The sequence below is a fragment of the Gymnoscopelus microlampas genome (assembly GCF_963454915.1).
Source record: "Gymnoscopelus microlampas genome assembly, chromosome: 21".
Taxonomy (NCBI): Eukaryota; Metazoa; Chordata; class Actinopteri; order Myctophiformes; family Myctophidae; genus Gymnoscopelus; species Gymnoscopelus microlampas.
Genome location: NC_139958.1, coordinates 37694877 through 37714618, shown reverse-complemented (window position 1 = coordinate 37714618; position 19742 = coordinate 37694877). Strand labels below are relative to the sequence as shown.

The 19742-nt window shown below is 41.6% G+C and overlaps 1 protein-coding gene across 1 annotated transcript in view; it reads right to left on the bottom strand.

Moving 5' to 3' along the window:
* pitpnm2 (phosphatidylinositol transfer protein, membrane-associated 2) overlaps positions 1 to 19742 on the bottom strand; it is a 71951-nt gene that overhangs the window by 32676 nt on the left and 19533 nt on the right. Inside the window, exons 5-13 of the mRNA XM_084047712.1 lie at positions 16373 to 16587; positions 15109 to 15230; positions 12671 to 12904; positions 7041 to 7385; positions 5187 to 5282; positions 4692 to 4796; positions 3327 to 3391; positions 2159 to 2249; positions 666 to 819 (exon numbers count right to left, since the gene is read on the bottom strand). Of these exons, the coding sequence (XP_083903838.1) occupies positions 666 to 819; positions 2159 to 2249; positions 3327 to 3391; positions 4692 to 4796; positions 5187 to 5282; positions 7041 to 7385; positions 12671 to 12904; positions 15109 to 15230; positions 16373 to 16587 (1427 nt within the window). The remainder of the gene's footprint in view (positions 1 to 665; positions 820 to 2158; positions 2250 to 3326; positions 3392 to 4691; positions 4797 to 5186; positions 5283 to 7040; positions 7386 to 12670; positions 12905 to 15108; positions 15231 to 16372; positions 16588 to 19742) is intronic.

Genomic DNA, 19742 nt, shown 5'->3' with positions numbered 1-19742 from the left:
ACAGTGAGAGAGACACAGAGAGAGAGAGAGAGAATGTATGTTGAAGTCCCTGCACTGGTCGCCTGTTAGTTTAAGAATCAATTTCATAAGATCCTTTCATTGGTTTTTAAATCACTAAAATGGCAATGAAACATTCTATTTATCTGAGATGCATATAGGTACAGCACAGTATGTACTTTGTGTGCCCGGCAAGACCCTTAGAACCTCTGACAGTGGTCTCTGAACTGTTCCAAACGCTAGAAGAAAAGGGCATAGAAGTAGCGTTTAAGAGCAGCGTGGAGTCCCTCAGGGTCTTTTTCCGTATTTGCTCTACATTAAATATCTTCTCTGAAAATAGCCGATGTACAAGCTATTTTCTGGGAACGTTTTCCCCCAGAATGCAGATGCTGTGGTTTGAAAGCGAGCCTTTAATTACAAATACTCTTTTTAATCACTATTTTCTGTGAAGCAAATTGAGTTGCTTTTAATGCATGAACTGTGCGTTATAAATAAGGTTTGATTGACTGATTGACATTTTTTTCCCTTCATTTTTAAACTATGCATCATCCATGTATTTGATTAGGCAAATGACAGTTGATGATACAAAGCCTGTGGTGAACATGGTCTCTGTCGGGCGGAAACCTCATATATTATGTCCAAAAAAATAATGTGCGACTGTTGCTCACTTGGATACTAGCGAAAATGCATCAGCGCACACAGCAGGACAGGGAACCAGACGGATGGCGATGCGACCCAGCGCTGTGGGATAGTGGAGTCTCATCACCGTCTCAAACGCCCCGCTCAGCGTGTTCACATCTCCTTGCTTGCTGGTCTGTTCGCCTGCAAAAAAACACAACAGAGTTGTGGGATTCTAGAAAAGAACGAGATCATTATCATGATTAGGATGTGTGTATCGTGTTTTCCAGCCGTTTGTTTCTGTCTCATCCATAACATGGACGATGTTATCATTCTGTTTAGGCCATGACTTTAGAATGCCTAAACACTGATTTCTTAGATACAGTAATTTCCCCCCAATGTTTCTCCCTTTCTCCCAATTTGGTCATTAGGCTCTTTGCACAGCAGCCATATTGGAAGATGGTTCCTTGGGGGGGGTTCAAAATGGCCCCTTACAGGTGTGTAACTCTGAGTGTACAAATGGTCTCAGAATTATGGGGGTGCTTGAAATGAAAGCATCTGAGAACCACTATGCTACACTAAATGGCACAGAACATTCATTAGAATCATTAGTAAGGATGCGGTCAAAGGTTTTTCCAACATGGCTGCTGTGCATAGAGCCCATTTCCTGAATTCCTCGATCCCCACACAGACGCGTAAATATATTCTGCATCTGGGTTACGAAAAGACTCGCCCCCACCTGCCTCTGATTGGCCAGAGCTCGTTGCCTAGTCAACAACTTCCGTGACGCACGCAGAACTGCCTCTCACATGCCTGAAATAACTCCCAATACCACATGTTTCCGTGGCGTGCACCGTTAAGCATTAGACTAGTAACCCCAGCACCACAGGATTTAATCCCATTCCCAGTGCTGCTTTATTTATATTATCTAAAATGTGTCGCAAATTATTGTATTACGATTACGGTTAGGTTTAGGCCCACTCGGTGAGAACAGACTACAGCAGTAGTTCTAGGCAAAAAAAAACGTTACAGCGACGGGGCGGCGCGCCGTCTCCGGCAGACTTGAGCAACGAGAGGCACCGCCAAATGAGCGAATCGCCGTGCCGAACTTTACAAATTCCGCCAGAGCCGACTCAGCGGCGTTCGAGTTATGTACCGATAGGGACACAATTGTAAATTATCGCCCCTCCCCCCCAGGCAGTGCGAGCGCCGAGCATTATTTTCCAGCATAGAGGAAAACCGGCCAGTGCTGTCCTCCTGGAATGTGACACGTGACTGGCAGTTCACGCGTGCGTCACAGAAAGGGGGGCGTTCCGTAGGCCAATCAGCGGCAGGCAAGGGCAGGTCTTTTCATAACCGAGATGCAGAATGTATACGCCACACAGACTTGCGTCGTGGCGCGTCATGAGGCATTGTGAGCTTGTAGGCTATTTCCAACAGCTAGTCTCCGCCACGGTGGGCAAGGATCTTTGCCCCCCCCCCCTCCCCCTCCCCCCCAAACAGTGATTTCTACACAAAGTTCTTGTCTGAAATCCGTGTGTACCAGAGCCTGTGTCCAGAATGTTGCCTCCATGCAGGACCAGAATGAGTACATGAATCTTAGAGGACTGAGGACACTGTTGGGACGAACCATCCTGCAGGTTGAAAGGGGACAGAAAACAGGGTAGAAGTGGAGACAGGGAGGGAAGGGGAAGAGACAACAACAGAGTGCAGAGTGAGTGTGTGGTGAGGGTGAACAAGGAACAGAACATGAGAGAGAGACACAAATGAACTACATGCAGGGAGGGGGGGGGGGCGTGATCTAATTCTGTGGAGAGTAGTACAGTGGCATAATGCATGCTTCCCAGTGTCCTCTACTAATGCACTGGTTCTCAACGTGGAGCCGAGGGACCCTCAGGGTTCATTCCAGGGGGTCCCCAGCTAAATGGCTGATAGTTAGGAATTACGTAAATGGACCCTTACGGGTCTGTAACTCAGAGAGTGCACTAATGGAACCAAATGGACCACTGAGGATTGAAGTCCTAGAGATAAAAAAAAAAAAAACTAAAAACCATGTTAACAAAAATGGGGGTCCGTTGACTGGTGCATATCAAACCCGGGGACCTTGAAATTGAAAAGGTTTTTATGTCGCCCACAGCACCGATACACATCCAAAATCATGTGTTACATCATGTGCTTTATCTGAATGTTAAACAGAGTCATTCACAGTTTTATCTCCAACAAAAAGGTATTTAAAATATTGTTTTGTGCTCATATTAGCGTTAAGTATTAAGTTGGTTTTTAGTTATCATACCATACATTCCATAGGGCTGGACCACACATCGACAAATTACATTATCAACTTGCGACGGGCATTGTCCCCCTTGAGTAAAAGATGATCCATTTCTTAAAATAAATAAAATATTTAAGGTGTTTTTCATTTTATATTTTTGTTATAGAGGATAATTATAATATATTAAGGCATATGAGGCTCATTAGCCAGGGATCCTTTTAATAGAACTACTGCTGAAACTGTCTAACTGACTTTTTTGTAAATGTCATTAGACCCTGGAGGATTTTACTGGGTAGAGTTGCGCCATAATTTCACCACATCATCAGAATTTAGTTAATTTAGGTTAAGGTTAATTTGAAGTGATCATCATTTATTGATACAGGCAATGATAGATATTAGTTTGACGTAGAGCTGAGTAATATTAGCAAAGAAATAATACCTCAATTTGTGTGTCCTGACTACTTGTGACTGTGTATTCCTCACCAGACTCTTGATACAGGGATTCTGTGAACACACATTTAGACACAGAGGAGAAAGTATTTAGACAGACTATGAAATTATGTTCATACATTCAGCAATTATCAAAGTCTAGTCACCGAAGCCCACACATCGCTTTTATAAGACAAGAACAAAACATCAATCAATGCCACATTGCAGACAAAGCATACAACATGTTCTAAAACATGCATGATAAAAATCACAGACACCCTGAATGGAGCCTGATATACAGTATACTTTGTCGTATGATGGCAAAAATAGCAGATCTACAAGCTCACGTTTGTAGATCAGCTATTTTTTAAATGTCTTGAAAAAGGACTAGAAAAAGTGCTCCTCGGAGCAAATGTCTCCGCCAGGTCAGGTAGGTTATTGTGGGCCAGCAATGTTGATGGAATATGAAGAATCGGACAGATTCGTCTTGATAACATGACTATAGAGATAATGTGTACCAATTTGCGTGACGTTTGGACAAAATCTGTAATATATAGTTTTGCAAAAATCGGCCTATTGGTGGTGCTATAATAGGGCAATGTTAAAAGGGTGGCATTTGTTCCTCAACCTAGTGCGAATGTATGTGCAAAGTTTCACCGCAATCGGACGCTTCGTTCATGATTTGAGGCATTTTGTTCAAAACGGGCCACTTCTGCAAACTTTAGATGTCAATCTTAGCCAATCAGGATGGAATATGAAAAATCTAACAGATCCGTCTTGATCACATGACTAATAGAGATCATGTGTAGCGTGAAATTTTGATAACATTGTTTTACATTCCTTTTGACATTTGTTTTGCACAAATCGACCTCCTGGTGGCACTTTAACAGGCCGAACTGAAAAATGGCATCCATATATATAGCCGGTACAACTTAAAGGCATCCAGGGAGTGTGTGTGCACAGTTTCGCTGCGATCGGCCCAACGGTACTGGAGATTAGCTGCTCACAGAAAGACGGACGGACGGACGCTCGCTCGCACGGACACACACACACGCACGCACGGACAGACAGACAGGGTGCAAAACATAGTCTCTGCCATGCCTTCGGCCTGGCGGAGACACCTATTTGAAGACTTGACATGCCCAAAATAGTTAAACCAGCATCTATTGAATTATCTATCTATTCAATTTAAGGGTCGATCAAATGCTATTTTCTTTCTTATTGACTGTGTGAATAAATATTACTATGGGTATGAGACAAATTATCACCCAGCACTCTGGCACAGTGTAATCAGCCTGATTACGACCTGCCTGGGGTTTAATCTACAGTGTATATATACATATGCACATATATATATACATGTATAATAACCTACCATTTCCTTCATCTACTTCTGTCGTCTCTATTTTGTCAATCAGATCATTGGAATTCCATTTAGCGATCTCTGTGGGAAATATCTCCTCGTTATCAGAGAAGTCTTCTGCAGGACAAAAAAAAAGAGCATGTAAAAGGCATGTAAAGTTTGAGTAATATATACTGCTGGCACCATTATTGTACAGAAACATTTTAACTGCAGTGTCATGCAATGACAATAACACTAAAATAAGTACTGTAAAATTGACACAATTTAACATTAACAGCTTTCCAATTAAGTAATGCAAGTTCACGTAATGAGAAGGAATTTGCAGTTGTGTCCTAAAAGAAATTGGGCTTTAGCTGTGAATTATGCAAAGGGAGTTAAGCGCATTGTGACCAAAGACTGGGCCAAGTTAATTAGAGCAAACAATGTATTATCTTTTTTAAATAGCCTACTTTGCACACGCTTTTAGGATTATAGTATGTACAACACAGAAACGGTCTTTGAGCGTACCATGTGCATCAAAAAACTCGTCGTCTGTGCTTTCATCGGAGTCCCGGGCAATGCTCTGCATTCTCCACTCTGAAATGCTCTGGTGAGATGGGCTGCCTGTACACATACAGTAGGAAATACTGGATCAAACTTCACGACAACATACAACAGACTTTACATAAGAGAATGAATTATCTTTCTCATAGGCTCTATGCACAGCAGCCATATTATCGCTTCCTTCACAGGTGTTACCAGTGATACTAATGAAGGCTCTGTTCCATTTAGTGTAGCACAGTAGTTCTCAGATTTTTGAATTTCAGATTTCCACGACCCCCATAACTCTGAGTTACACACCCGTAAAGGGCCATTTGGGAGTGTTTCCAGTGAGCTCAGCCAACATGCACAATATCAGCACCCTGACTCCGTCTGACCAGAATGGAACAGAGCCTTCATTAGTATCATTGGTAACACCTGTGAATGTCTTACAATATGGCTGCTGTGCATAGAGCCTATTGCCGCTGTCGGGGCAGAAACCTTGTATGTCCAAAACGGTTACTTTTCAGGAAAAAGGAGGAAAAAAGTGTTCCACTGGATCCAATGTAGTTATTATTTAGTAACGAGCTCTTTTAAATACTTTTCATTGGTTCAATATTAATATTTATAAAAACCCACATGCAGACTTAACCACTTTAACTTTTAACAAAAGCTTGTGCTACTTTTGCACGACACTGCTGTACGACAAAGTAGGATAAAAAAGTTGAAATATGGAGATACAAGGTTTCTGCCCAACCAATCTGGGAACCCATCGCCAAATAAAAAGGAAAAACAGCGCCCTCTGCTGTTTTTTACTGTTTCACTTGGCTCTGGGGGGAGCTAAATGGAGCACCCGTGCGCAAGGAAACCGGGGTTTTTGGTCTGCCCTCAGCGCTCCACTTCCGGTGGTGTGCTTATGTTTTCATTCCCACTAACAATATTTCTACACGGAACACTAACACCACTTCTCCCAGAGAACATGGATCGTTTTGGTTATAAGCCCACTTGTTTCTATGATGAAAGAGCAAGTTAAAATGTGAATATCTTTCCGTGGTTTTGTCTGCTCCGAGGACGCTATTAAATGAGTTTCGGTTTGTTTTCAGTGGGAAGCGAGAGCAGACAGTAAACCCCGCCCACTACATTTGATAGGGTAAAGCGCGGCCTGCTTCCTGATCTGAAGGCACGCCCACTTGTAGGCCAGTGCGTACACGTTATGACGAACCCCCCTGACAGATTCAGCAGAATCTGTTCTTGAGAGATTACTGCCCGACAGACACGTTATATTTTATCATACTTCATTTACATAAAGTCTCTGTCGGGTGGAAACCTCATATGTCCAAAACTGTTACTTTTCAGGATTCAGATTCAAAAACGGCAAAAGTAGCAGATCAACAAGCTCAAAACGTGTTGCTTTGCACCGCATTTCGAGCTTGCAGATCTGCTACTTTTGCTTTAGTCTTAGTGTGACGCTGTAGTATGATCAAGTATAAATTTACGAAAAAACACAAAAAGTTTAAATATGGAGATAAGTGGTTTCTGCCCAGAAAGCAACGATAAGGTACAGTAAGACGCGCGTTGGGTATAGTTAAAGGAATAGTTCACCCAAAAAATGACTAATTTTCTATCAATTACACACCCCATGAAGCATTGAATTCATGGAGATGTTTTTGATGCTAAAGTATCCGGTAAGAGACTCAAGGGAGCCTCTTTACACCCGGTCATTATTGGCTTAGGAATGCATCAAAAAAATCAATGAATTCCAGGCTTCATGTTGTGTGTAATTGATAGAAAATAAGTCATGTGTTGGGTGAACTACTCCTTTAAGATCCGTGACTCCCACACCTCTTTTAGAAGACCGGTTGGAGGATCTAGAAGAAATGGACCACTGCTTGGTGAGCTCCCCCCGCGTCTCGTCCGTACCCAGTGTTGCGTTCGCCTCGGGGATGACCCCCAGCAGCTGGCCCTCGGCCCCACCCTGGTCCTGGTCCTGGTGGCCCACGGAGGACCCCCCTCCTCCGTTGGTCTCGGCTCCCTCCTCCTCGGTGAGGCTGTACTGGGCCATCTTCCTGGCCAGGGCCAGCTGGGTCTCCAGCTCCAGCAGCCGGATGTCGTCGATGGTCAGGCCGTACCACTCGTCCTGCCAGCACCACGCCTGCCGGTGAGCTCGGACCATCACTTTGCGTAAGCCTGGGAGGGATGGAAAGGACCCCCACATTGATAAATATTTGGCCGCGGACCCCCATCTGAAAATATATTGTGCCAGCCAGGAACCCCCAGAAGCAAGGATTTGTGTTTAAAATGTTCACTAGTGTTCAAGATTTTAGAAAAATAGCAGATCTACAAGCTCATAGCGCAGCACAGAGTGCCACGCTATGAGCTTGTAGATCTGCTATTTTTGAATAGCCAACGTTAGGGGTTAAAATGGTTAAAATGCTATGTTAACTACTTTTGCTGGGGGACCCCCGTACTGCCCCCGTTACTCACCTGCTTTTAACCCGTTAAGACCCGAGGCCAATTCTACAAATGTCTTCTAAACCAGTGGTTCTCAAACTTTTTCATGTCAAGGACCCCCAAATTGATATTTTTTTGGCCACGGACCCCCCATCGGAAGATGTTTTGTGCCAGGGACCCCCAGAAGAGAAGATTTGTGTAAAAAAAATGTATATAAATTATGAAAAGAAATTAAAGCACTTTCAAGATATTCTTTTTTTTGTAAATAGCAGATGTACAAGCTTGCAGGGCGGCACGAAGTGACGTGCTGAGAGCTTGTGTATCTGCTATTTTTGAGAACTACTTTTCTAAACCACTGTTCTAAATCCTAAGAGTTTTCTGAAAAACTTATGTTACTATATATATATATATATATATATATATATATAGCCGGTACAACTTAAGGGAAATTGCTATTTTCAACGAACGCATGCAAAATCAATAATAAAGGTAAATGTATATCGGTTAAAGGGGTAAATTTATGAAATCGCTTAGAAGATGAACAAAAATGTTTTAGCTCAATAAACAAATTTAAAAAGATGTGCAGAATACAGATCTAACATAATATATAAATATAGAACATTGGTATGATGTGAAATATATTTCATATAACTATATATATTATATGCTATATTATTTTACTATGACATAAAATATACTTGAGAGATACTATAAATTATAATAAAAAACCAGAAGGTTGGTTTCTGTTACTAGTTTTCTTTTTTTTCTGTTTTGAAAATCCAAGTGATTTTTTTTGTGTTTTTTTGTTGTTTGTTTTGTTGTATTTTCTTACCTATAGTTATTGAAAGGTCAAAAGGGTAGGCACAATACTGTAAGCTAAGGCTTCAGCCTACACCTTTTTGGTCTATGTTTAACCCTAACCCAATGATAACAAATGAAGGCTTTGTATTAATTTGCTTTTAATGACAATAAAAATGAAAATAAAACTACTACTACCTTTAATAATTAAAAAAAGCCAATAAAACTGTCCGAGCTCTCCAGTGCTTTCCAGCTTATCGTTGCTGTAGATCGGCTATTTTCGGCTAATATTCCCCTCAGAATAGGGATGCTAGGGTTCAAGTGGTCGGTGTAAAAAAAAAAAGGTTCCTATCAAACAAAGATTTGGCAGCCCCCCTGTAGTAACTCTGAGGACCCCCTAGGGGTCCCGGACCCGCCGTTGGAGTCCCCTGGCTTAGATCATGCAAGTGTGGACAGGGCCTTGTTTAGTGGCCTCGCGGAAGACTGGCCATTGCGACGCCTTGTGTGAGTTTCCGTTTTCATTTCCGCCCTATAATGACATGCCCCAAAATTGGGATGACAGGGTTAAAGTGGTTAACCCATTAAGACCGGGAACGCAACGCGTGTCATTATTAGATTTCTTTGGCTATTCAAAAATGCTCACATTGCTGTGAGCTTGTAGGTCTGCTATTTTTGAAAAAATCGTGAACATTTGTGCAAATCTTGAAATCTATATATATTTTAAAGCGTTTTTTTTTTAAACTCAAATCTTTGCTTCTGGGGGATTCTACAAATTCTCTACAAATTCTACAAGTTTAAAAAATTCAAAAAAAATTACGTATGTTGCTATATATACATCTCAAAATATTTCGTTCCAGGGACTCCCAGAAGCAAAGATTTTAGTTAAAAATGTATAAATATATTCAAAGATTTGCACACATTTTCAAAAAAAAAAAAAAAAAAAAGCTGATCTACAAGCTCATAGCTACACTACTGTATGAGCTTGCATATCTGCTATTTTTGAATAGCCAAAGTGACACGGATGCGTTCCCGGTCTTAAAGGGTTAATGATTCCGAGCTCCTGTGTGTCTATTACAGTATGTGAGAGAATGGTCTGAGAGCAGTGAGAGAGTGTATAAACAGCACCCAGATTACTGTGATTAACCTGCCAGCCGAACACACGCAGCAAATTATCCTGTCTGCTGTTCTCTGTTATCTCAGAGAGCCAGTGTTCTCTCTTCTTTTCTCTCTGGTTCTACTCATTCAAAATTACACTTCTCTCTTGCGATATAATTGCTTAACCTCGTTTCTTCCGTTATTATATCGTGGACGCTCTTTCTGTCTCATTTTGCTCCCTGCTTCTCCTGCCGTCTTTCATTACTGGAAACAAATGGGAGAGTGCAATCGAAAGACGGTGATTCTGGTCAGAAGAGTCAAAACTACAATCAGTGAATGTTATGTCCTATTCTGCCAGAGAGAGATAACGGAAAGTGATTCGAACCCGAATATCTTGCATGAAACCCCCCTTGGCCAGGAAATAATATTGGTCTTATCAGCTTAAGGTATTACTACTTGTTAACCAGTTCCTAGCCGACACACCAGGGTTAAAATGGCTCAGTGGAAGAGTAGGGAGACCACGTCCACACCTAGAGTTCTCAAATTCTACCCCAACCCGACCGGGCCCGACCCGACATTTTCGGGCCGAGCCGGGCCTCAAAAGTATGCTAATTGGTCGGGCCGAGCCGAGCCTCGGGCTCCATGAAAAAAAATATATATATATATTTGTTTTTAATGATTTTTTAAAATAATAATAATAATAATAGATAAATACACATTCAGAACAGAAAAAAAAATCGTATTTTTTCCCCCCTCGGTTTTTTTCGGGCTTTCGGGCCTAACATGATGGTAATAGTCGGGTTCGGGCCGAGCCTCGGGCCGGCCCAGTCGGGCCCAGTTAGGGCCGAGCCTTAATTTTCGGGCCCGTTGAGAACTCTCCACGCCCTGCAGATGTACCTACCCGGGATTCAAACCCAGGTCCGCCATGCAAGGGCAGAAGCTAACAGAGATGAACTATTCTTTCACTCGTCAAGCTAGAACAACTCGCTTTGGGAAAGCAAGTTGGTTCGATTTGAGTTTCATGCAATGCCTCTTGTCAACTAGTAGTAGTGGTCCTGCCTGACCACACAATCTAAATGTCTCAATGGAAGAGTAGGGAAAGACCACCTCCAACCACTGCAGATGCACTAGTTATGTATATTGTGTTAACATACTTTTCCATATACATTGGTTAAAATAGCAATTAATTAACTAAAATAAGTTCCGGATTGCTGCTTTAAACTATAGTGTAAGGGCTCTCCACAGAGCGTATATCTCCATCAGGCTGAGTTGCCTGGGCTGTGGGGTGAAATAGCATTTATAGAACACACAGAGCAATTTTTCAACATTTGTGGCACCCTAGAAGTAAAAGTCGCCTTTGGCAGTGCGCTGCATAGACGCCTCTCAACGTGCGATTCCAATTTGGGGAGGATTGGATGTTTTGGAGGCCAATTACAGGCAAACAGTATAGTATAGTATATTTTTACTGTGTTTGGCACCCGACAGGGTTTTGATATTCCATACTATAATTCAATTCAATTTTATTAATTGAATAGAATTGAATTGAATTATAGTATGGAATATCAAAACCCTGTTTGATGCTCATTGTCACATGACTGAATACTTGTACCTAATTTGGTGAAAACATCATGTTGCTTTGCTTGTGGCGATGCATTGTTCAGAGGCAGTGGTAGACAGTGAATTTACTTGAGTACTGTACTTAACACATCGGGTGCCAAACACAGTAAAAACTGTGTTATCAGTCTTTTTGTTTTTTTTGTTTTTTCCACAAGGGGGGGGGGGGGGGGGGGGGCTAGCGCAGCTCTGGAATAACCCAAGGTGACTCTGAGAAGGAAGGGACAGATGGATCATCGTGCCAAAAAACATGGCTCTCCGTCCACTTCCGTTCTATCTCCTTGATAAAAACCTCTGTATCTCCTTAACTTTTTACATTGGGGAAAGTCATTTTCGATGGGCGATTACTCCGTAATGGAGACTCGTGTGAGAGAGTTATTGTTCCAAGCGTTAGCCAGCACCATCGATCGTCGTGCACGCATCCATTGTTTGCGTGTGGAGTCCACAGCTATAAACAGCACAGCGTTACAAGCGGTGAGATCTCTGGCACTCAACGTAATCTGTTTTAATAAAACGCTGGCACCCGTTGTGTTAAGTACAGATTTGAGTATTTGTACTTGAGTATCAGATTTTTTGATGGAGGTGGAGGCACTGCATGCTACACAAGTTACAGGTTAAACTGCAGGCTACACAGGTTACAGGTTAAACTGCATACACAGGTTACAGGTTAAACTGCATGCTACACAGGGACTAGGGAGTCACTCGTAACGTTGCCAAAGAAATTAGTGCTGAATTTTCAGATGTCATGAAAGCTGTGAAGAACTGCTCTCTACTTCACCATTCTGAGGTTCGGTGGATTTCACACGGAACAGTGTTCTCACGCATGTTGAAGGTATGTGTCTAGTCAGGAGTTTTTACTTCTCCAATTTCAATGACGATGTCTGGGTTGTGACCTGAAGAGAATGTTAAAGTTCTATGCAACTATGCCACAATGCACGTGCCATTCACGTTTCTGTATGACAGAATGGAAAGCGTTCTAAAAAATATGAATCGTATGGGGTCCCTGCTTCATCTCTCTGTCAGCTAAGGTTGACAGTTGAAGACCCCTGATCTACATAAAAGTGGAAATACGTCATCCAGGCGCGCAAACGTATCCATATATCCACCACTTTTTTGAGTTCTTGTTTCAACTCAAAACAAAACACGGTAATGGCAGCAGCAGGAGAAGAATGAGCTGAGTGTGATCAGCAGCTGAATCAGCCTGACAAACCTCCAAGAACACTCTGTGGCCTTATCTGAAGTCCATGTTATGAAAAGCGCACACACAGACAAAAAAACATACCAAACTGCATCGCTTACAAGGTTCTATAAATTCATTGTGAAAACATTACAGCAATGCATTGATATTGCATTGGTATTTTTAAAAGCAATTACTTTTGTACTTTTACTCGAGTAACATTTTGACTGAGCTACTTTTACTTGTAGTGGAGTAAATTTGACAATTTACAGTATCAATTTAGGGATCCTTTACGCGAAAACCTCTGAGCAACCGGCTGTCTCACAACAGTACCTACCCACATCATGGATGAAGCGTTCGATCTTGGACTGCATCCCCCAGTATCTGAACTCCACCTTGCAGAGCTTGTAGGCACACATGACGGGGGTCTGCCCATGGTTCCGGTTGATCTCCTCGATCCAGTCTTCCGTCAGCGGGCCTCGCTTGGTCTTGACGGACTGATACAGCTTGGGGTCTTCCTCCACCAGGTACTCATGTGGAGGGATGTAGTCTCTCACTATGTCTATGGGGTCTGTATGGAACACATTAATGATAATGCATTTATTCGTCTTTTCGAAACAAAGTTACTTTACAGAAAGTGTTGAAAACACGAAAAAAATACAAAAAAAATAAAAAACACATTATCAACGGAATAAACAATTTACCAATCAAAACCGGGAACGCATCTGTGTAACCACTTTAACCATTATTTTATACTTTGGCTATTCAAAAATAGCAGATATACTCATAATATGAGCTTGAAGATCTGCTATTTTTGAACAATCGTGAACATGTGTGCAAATCTTTGAATATATATATTTTTTAAAGCGAACATTTGTAACTCAAATTTGAGGGGTCCCTGGAACAACATATATTTCAGATGGGGGTCCGCAGCCAAATATATTTTATACATAATTTTGGGGGTGCTTGACATGAGAAAGTTTGAGAACCATTGATTATAGCAACATAAGCTTTTTTTTTAAACTGTTAGGATGTAGAAGACATTTGTAGAACCCCCAGAAGCAAAGATTTGAGTTAAAATGTTCGCTTTACAAAACATATATATTCAAAGATTTGCACACATTTTCAAGATTTTTCAAAAAATAGCCAAATGAATCTTAAAATGACACTGATGCTTTCCCGGTCTTAATGGGTTAAAGGCAAATAGTCCTAAGAGAAACACTTAAGAGAGCACTGACTGTGCTAGTCTCAGATCCTCAGGGAGGGCGTTCCAAAGCCTAGGGGCCCGTGCAGTAAAAGCCTGTTCACCCCGATAGGACTATTAATCTTCCCACAAAATACATGCCATGGAAGTGTTTGCTTCCCAGTTGTCACCTTTAACCACTTAAACACTATATCGTCGCTGTCGGGTGGAAACTTTGTATGTCCAAAACCATTCATTTTTTATTATTAGTTTATACATTTTTTATAGTGAAAATAGACGATCTACAAGCTGCTAGATCGGCTATATTCTCTCTTTTGTGCGACACCCTTGTATGAGGATAGGGCATTCATTTACGAAAAAACATACGAAATTGAAATAGGGGGATACAAGGTTTCAGTAACGATATACTGTATTTACTTTGTCATATTATGACGAATAGAGATTTTTGTCCTTTTTTTGTTTTCTTACAATTTCTGGAAATCTTTCACCAATTATGAGACCCAAAATAAGGATGCCAGGTTTAATGTAGTTAAGAGAGGACAGCAGAAGCATCTGCAATATCCAGATTAATTTATGCAAATCATATGAGTGAAGAGTACCAGCATGCCGCCATAGCATGCTGTAAACCTGCTGTGCATGTGGTCCATTGTGGCCTGCATGCCACAATGGGGACATAATGTCCTCTCAAGTAGTAACACCAAACAAAATGTGACTTAAGGGGAAATGCTTCTGGTCACCTTGAGAAAAATGCTCACTTTCATGGCTAATAAAGCTTTTTAGAGCCAAGGTTACAATCAGTGGTGGACTGTATCAGTGGTGGACATTACTTGAGTACAGTACTAAAGTACATTTTTGTTTTTAGGTTTTTGTTTTTTTGCAAGCTGATGACTTTCACTACACTGCAATTCAAACATAAGCCCTATTTCATAAAATAGTGAAAATAGCAAGCTCACAACGCGCTGCGGCGTGACACGAGCTTGTAGATCTGCTATTTTCTGAAAATGTCTGACATTTCTGATCATTTCTAAAAATGTATTTCATAATTTGTACTTTTGAATACTTGAGTATTTACTACTAGAGTATACTTTGTCCACCACTGGTTACAACAATTAAGAAAACATTCAGGTTGTGGTCAGAGTTAAGATGAGGCATTTAGGGAGTAGATTTTAGGGTTAGGGGTTGGGTTTTGTGTGTGTGTGTGTGTGTGTGTGTGTGTGTGTGTGTGTGTGTGTGTGTGTGTGTGTGTGTGTGTGTTACATAATCACACCAAGGACTCTTCCCCCCTGCAGGGAATGTCTGTGTTCACCTCATCAGCATCCCACATCATGCTGGGGCATCACACACACACTTTCTCTCTCTCTCACACACACTCTTTCTCTCTCTCTGACATACACACACACGTGCGCATGCATGTACGCACACATGCATGCACACAGGACAACAACAGAATGCAATTTTGTGTGCGTGTGTGTGTGTGTGTGTGTGTGTGTGTGTGTGTGTGTGTGTGTGTGTGTGTGTGTGTGTGTGTGTGTGTGTGTGTGTGTGTGTGTGTGTGTGTGTGAAACACTAACCTATTGTCCTCTGTCTCTTCTCTGCAGAAGACAGATTGAAGACGTCCACTTGACCCCCAGTGTCTGGTTTATAATAAGTCTCGATGTCTATAGAGAACTTCTCTACAAAGGGACACGTGTACCTGAGAGAAAGGGACAGAGAGGTCGTCAGGGATGTGTCCCTACCTTTTTTACTTAACCACTTGAATCATAGCGTCCCTATTCTGGACATGTCATAATAGGCGAACATTCGCTGAAAATCTACAAGCCCGAAAGAGCTGGAGATAGGGGGAGACCCCTTCTCCAGCTCCCTGTGACCCAAAACCAGTGAAACGCGTTGTGAGCTTGTAGATCGGCTATTTTCACTTGTGGTTTTGGAATTTCTTATTTTTTTAATGTATCAGAATTCTGGAAAGTGTGATTTTTGACTTTTGAAATAATAATTTAAAAAATCGGCCCCGACCCACTGTTTGGGAAACCAGTGATTACTATCTGAATACAGAGCTTTAACTTCTTTTACCCACAAAATATCACTTGCACCACCATCAATGACTAAATTAAATCTCACAAAGGTAAACAGCCTAAAAGCCAGTCCACACCAATGCAACTCCTTGCAACATGCAACTCCTTGCAACATGCAACTCCTTGCAACATGCAACTCCTTGCAACATGCATCTCCTTGCAAATGCAACTCCTTGCAACATGCAACTCCTTGCAACATGCAACTCCTTGCAACATGCATCTCCTTGCAAATGCAACTCCTTGCAACATGCAACTCCTTGCAACATGCAACTACTTGCAAATGCAACTCCTTGCAACATGCAACTACTTGCAACCATTATCCCCAATGGCAGTTGCAACCAGAAGTTGCATTGGTGTGGACTGGCCTTGAAACCGTTTTGTTGCAAGGAGTTGCGACTAGTTGCATTGGTGCGGTCTGGCCTTAAAGGGATAGTTCACCCACAAAATGAGTTTTTTTCTATCGATTAGTCACCCCATAGAGACTCCCCATGTTTTTGTCGCATTCCTAAGACAATAATTTGATGACCAGCGGACAGGTAGCCAGCGGTTCCGGTAGGAGATACAAAGGAGACCTCTTTGTGTCTCCTATACCGGAACCGCTGCCGGTCATCAAATTATTGGCTTAGGTATGCGACAAAAACAAACAATATCCATGTATTCAAGTCTCCATGGGGTGATTAATCGAGAGACAGAAAGTCATTTTGGGGGTGAACTACCCCTTTAAGAGGTAAAAAGCAGTACACAGAGCCAAGCTGTCTCTTACCGGGTGCGGGTATAGGGATAGGCGTTCCAGGATTCCTCCTCCACTCGCAGGGCAGCTTGGGGCAGGATGGCACAGAACCAGGAGGGGATGTGTTTGCCGATGTGGTACACCTTGTGGGTGTACTGACCCGACCCCCCGGGGCCGTCCTCGTAAGGCTTGTTCTCCAGGATCTCCACGCCGCTGCCCTCGCCACAGCTCTCCTCTCTGCTCTTCTTCTGCAAGGTTCAAAATAACAGTTTTTGAGGATTTTTTTACTTTACTGGAGTGTTTCCAATTGTCAATACTTTTACTCCACTACATCTCAGAGGCAAATATTGAACTTTTAACTCCACTACAAGTATTTGAAAACTTTAGTTACTAGTTACTTTGTAGATTTTTATTATAAAACATACATTAACCACTTACTGTAAGCCCTATGCATACTTAGGCTATTTGAAAACAGCCGATCTACAAACTCACAACGCGTCGCAAAGCGACGGGTTGTGAACGTGTAGATCAGCTGTTCTAAAAAGCATTTTTATACGTTTGGAAACTTGTGAAATGGGACATTTCTGCAAAATGAGTACTTTAACTTTCAGTACTTGAGTATATTACTCTTACACAAGTAAATTATCAGAGTGTTTCTACATTGTGATATTGGTACTTTTACTTGACAACAAAATGTGAGTACTTCTTCTGCTTTTATGATTCAAATCTGAGTCTTGAGCCCACATGAGAAATTTCCACTTATGAGCTTCAGGCAGTACTGCTTGTCAACCAGTAGGTGTCCTACCTGACACCAGGGTCTAAATGTCTCAACGGAAGAGTATAGGAAGACCACACAGATTGGTTAAAATTATGTTTTACTTATAAGCTCCGGATTGTAGCTTTAAAATACTTTTGGGGAACAGTCACCCGAAGAAGCAGAGGAAGTGGTTCTCAACCTGTGGGTTGGGACCCATAAACTGGTTACATAAATTAACATGAATGTTCAGTCTGAGTTACGGACAAAAAAAAGTACCAATGTGTTGCTTTCCCTCTCTGTCATGTGTGTTACTTGCACTTCGGATTTCATGTGATTCACTAATAGTCAGAGTGTAATAGTCATAGACAGATCCATACATTCCGTCTTCCAAACTAAATGTTTCAAAATCAGGGCCGGCAGATGGCTTAGCCCCACAGAGCCTGTATAAGCCAAAACTGTCTGAGGAGCCTGCTGCTCCTTACACTAAGCCAGGGATTACAACTCAGTTTATAAACACAACCGTCTCTATGGTATTTACTTGAGATGTAGCAATCAACGGTATGACAAGGACATGACCATTGCCTGAAGCCTTGATTAATACTTTGTTGTACGACATTATCGCTGACCAAAAACAGCAGAGCCCAGGCTCGCAGCGATATATGCGCACGCACGTGCACGCACACACACACACACACACACACACACACGTATTTAGTATTCCTATTAAAAGGCAGGGCAAGTGATCTTTTTTGGTTAAAACTTTTTGAGAAAAAATTCAAGCTTTATATTCAGATAGTCATAATCATTGCGGTAGAGAGTGTTTGTTCAGCAACAAGGGACTCCCCGTCTCTCCAGCTCTTTAATAAACAGAAAACCCATTCTCAGGCGGGTTGCCAATTTCAGCCAATCAGGAAAGAGAACCCATTTATCAGCTTCAATTTTATAGCGTTCCAGTTTCAATTTTGCCTGCTCACTACGACCTGAAAATGTATTTTCTGTTTACTAAAGAGCCGAAGAGACCGGGGAACCCCTGTTACTGAACACTCTATAGCAATGACTACTATCAGACCATAGCCCTATTTAACACTTATTTTAGCAAAAATATCACTTACTGCACCTTTACGTGATCATTCATGTATTTTGCTATATTTATGCTTCGTGGTTAGTAACTAGGTAAAGTTAGATTAATGCACATTATGGGTCATTAACTCATTAACAGTCATAGTGGAATGGTCAAGACTGCCCCTGCTCAAGAAGCTTTATCTGCTCAATACTTTGGGGAGGTAGCAGGACTGCAGGAGGCACTGATTGTGACAGCAAATTTTGATTTAGTTTTAGTCATAGTCTTTTCTTTGATAAAATTCTGTTTAGTTTTAGTCATATTTTATTTTATGAGCTTGTAGATCAGCTATTTTCGGTGTGTGACACCCGCGCGCACCCATGATGACTTGTGTTAGTTCAACTGGATCTCTTCTCCACTCGTCTCTCCCTAACATTTTTGTCTAGTTTTTATTTGCTGACGAAATTGTCAATATATTTAGTCATACAGATGTGCCACTTCAAAACTTCACATGTCCTGCCATCGCCAAGACAGTACATTTTCAGGGGATTCCCAGGGCAATAAGAGGGACAAAGAAGGGCATTTAAAATGCTGAATTATTTTGATGATCACTGCTTTTATGATGCTAATTAATTTGAGCAACTGGTCAAATCACCTTTCGCCTCATAATGAGTCTGACACCTTATTCAACACACATTCTTTTGTTCTCATGTATATGGATGTCTGTTGAAGGGAAAAACGGGGGTGTGTAGTGACAACTTCTTTTCAGGGGCAAAACAGTGCATTTTAAGGGCAGAAAAGGGAGGAAAAAAATGCATTTTCAGGGCACTATCAGGGAAAGAACAGTAACGTGTGAAGTTTTGAAGTGGCACATCTGTAGCTTTAGTCATTTTGATTTAGTTTTTGTCAGTGAAAAAAGGTAGTCAACGAACATTTTTCGTCATAGTTTTAGTCGCCAAAATCAACACTGCTGGTAATGAAGGCTGGAAGAGGCAAATAGCTTGAAAATGAACGCAATCTAGCAGACAATGTCATTTAGGAAAGGAGCTAAGGGCTTAAATCATCTCCCCTGATCTCTGCATGCCTTCTCTGAGACACAGGGCTGGATTTCAGCAGAATTAGATCGGTAACAAATCATCTCCAATTCAATGTACTGTACCATACACCTCTTATCCACTTAGAGGAGCATGAAACCCTACAGGCTGATTATGTAGTTTGGTTTTCCAGTTCAGGTTAAAATGGCAAGGTAAAACCATGGCAGGCATAGACTGATTCAAGAGGTGATGAAGGTGCTGTAAGGTGATGAGCTTATGAACATTCTGAGCATAGGAGCTTTAAGAGATCCAGAGCTCTCTAGAACACTGTTTCCCAAACAGTGTTCATATGTGGGTCGCGGACACATTATCCTCTGTTTTTTGTTTTTAATTAATATTATTTAAAAAAATGTTCCCCCAAAAAATCTAAATTAAGTTAAAAACAAAAATACATTTAAGAATAGTGAAAATAGCATATCTAATGTACAAGCTCACAACACATCGGATGTGAGCTTGTAGAGCGGCTATTTTCCCTGTTTGGGTCCCGGGGAG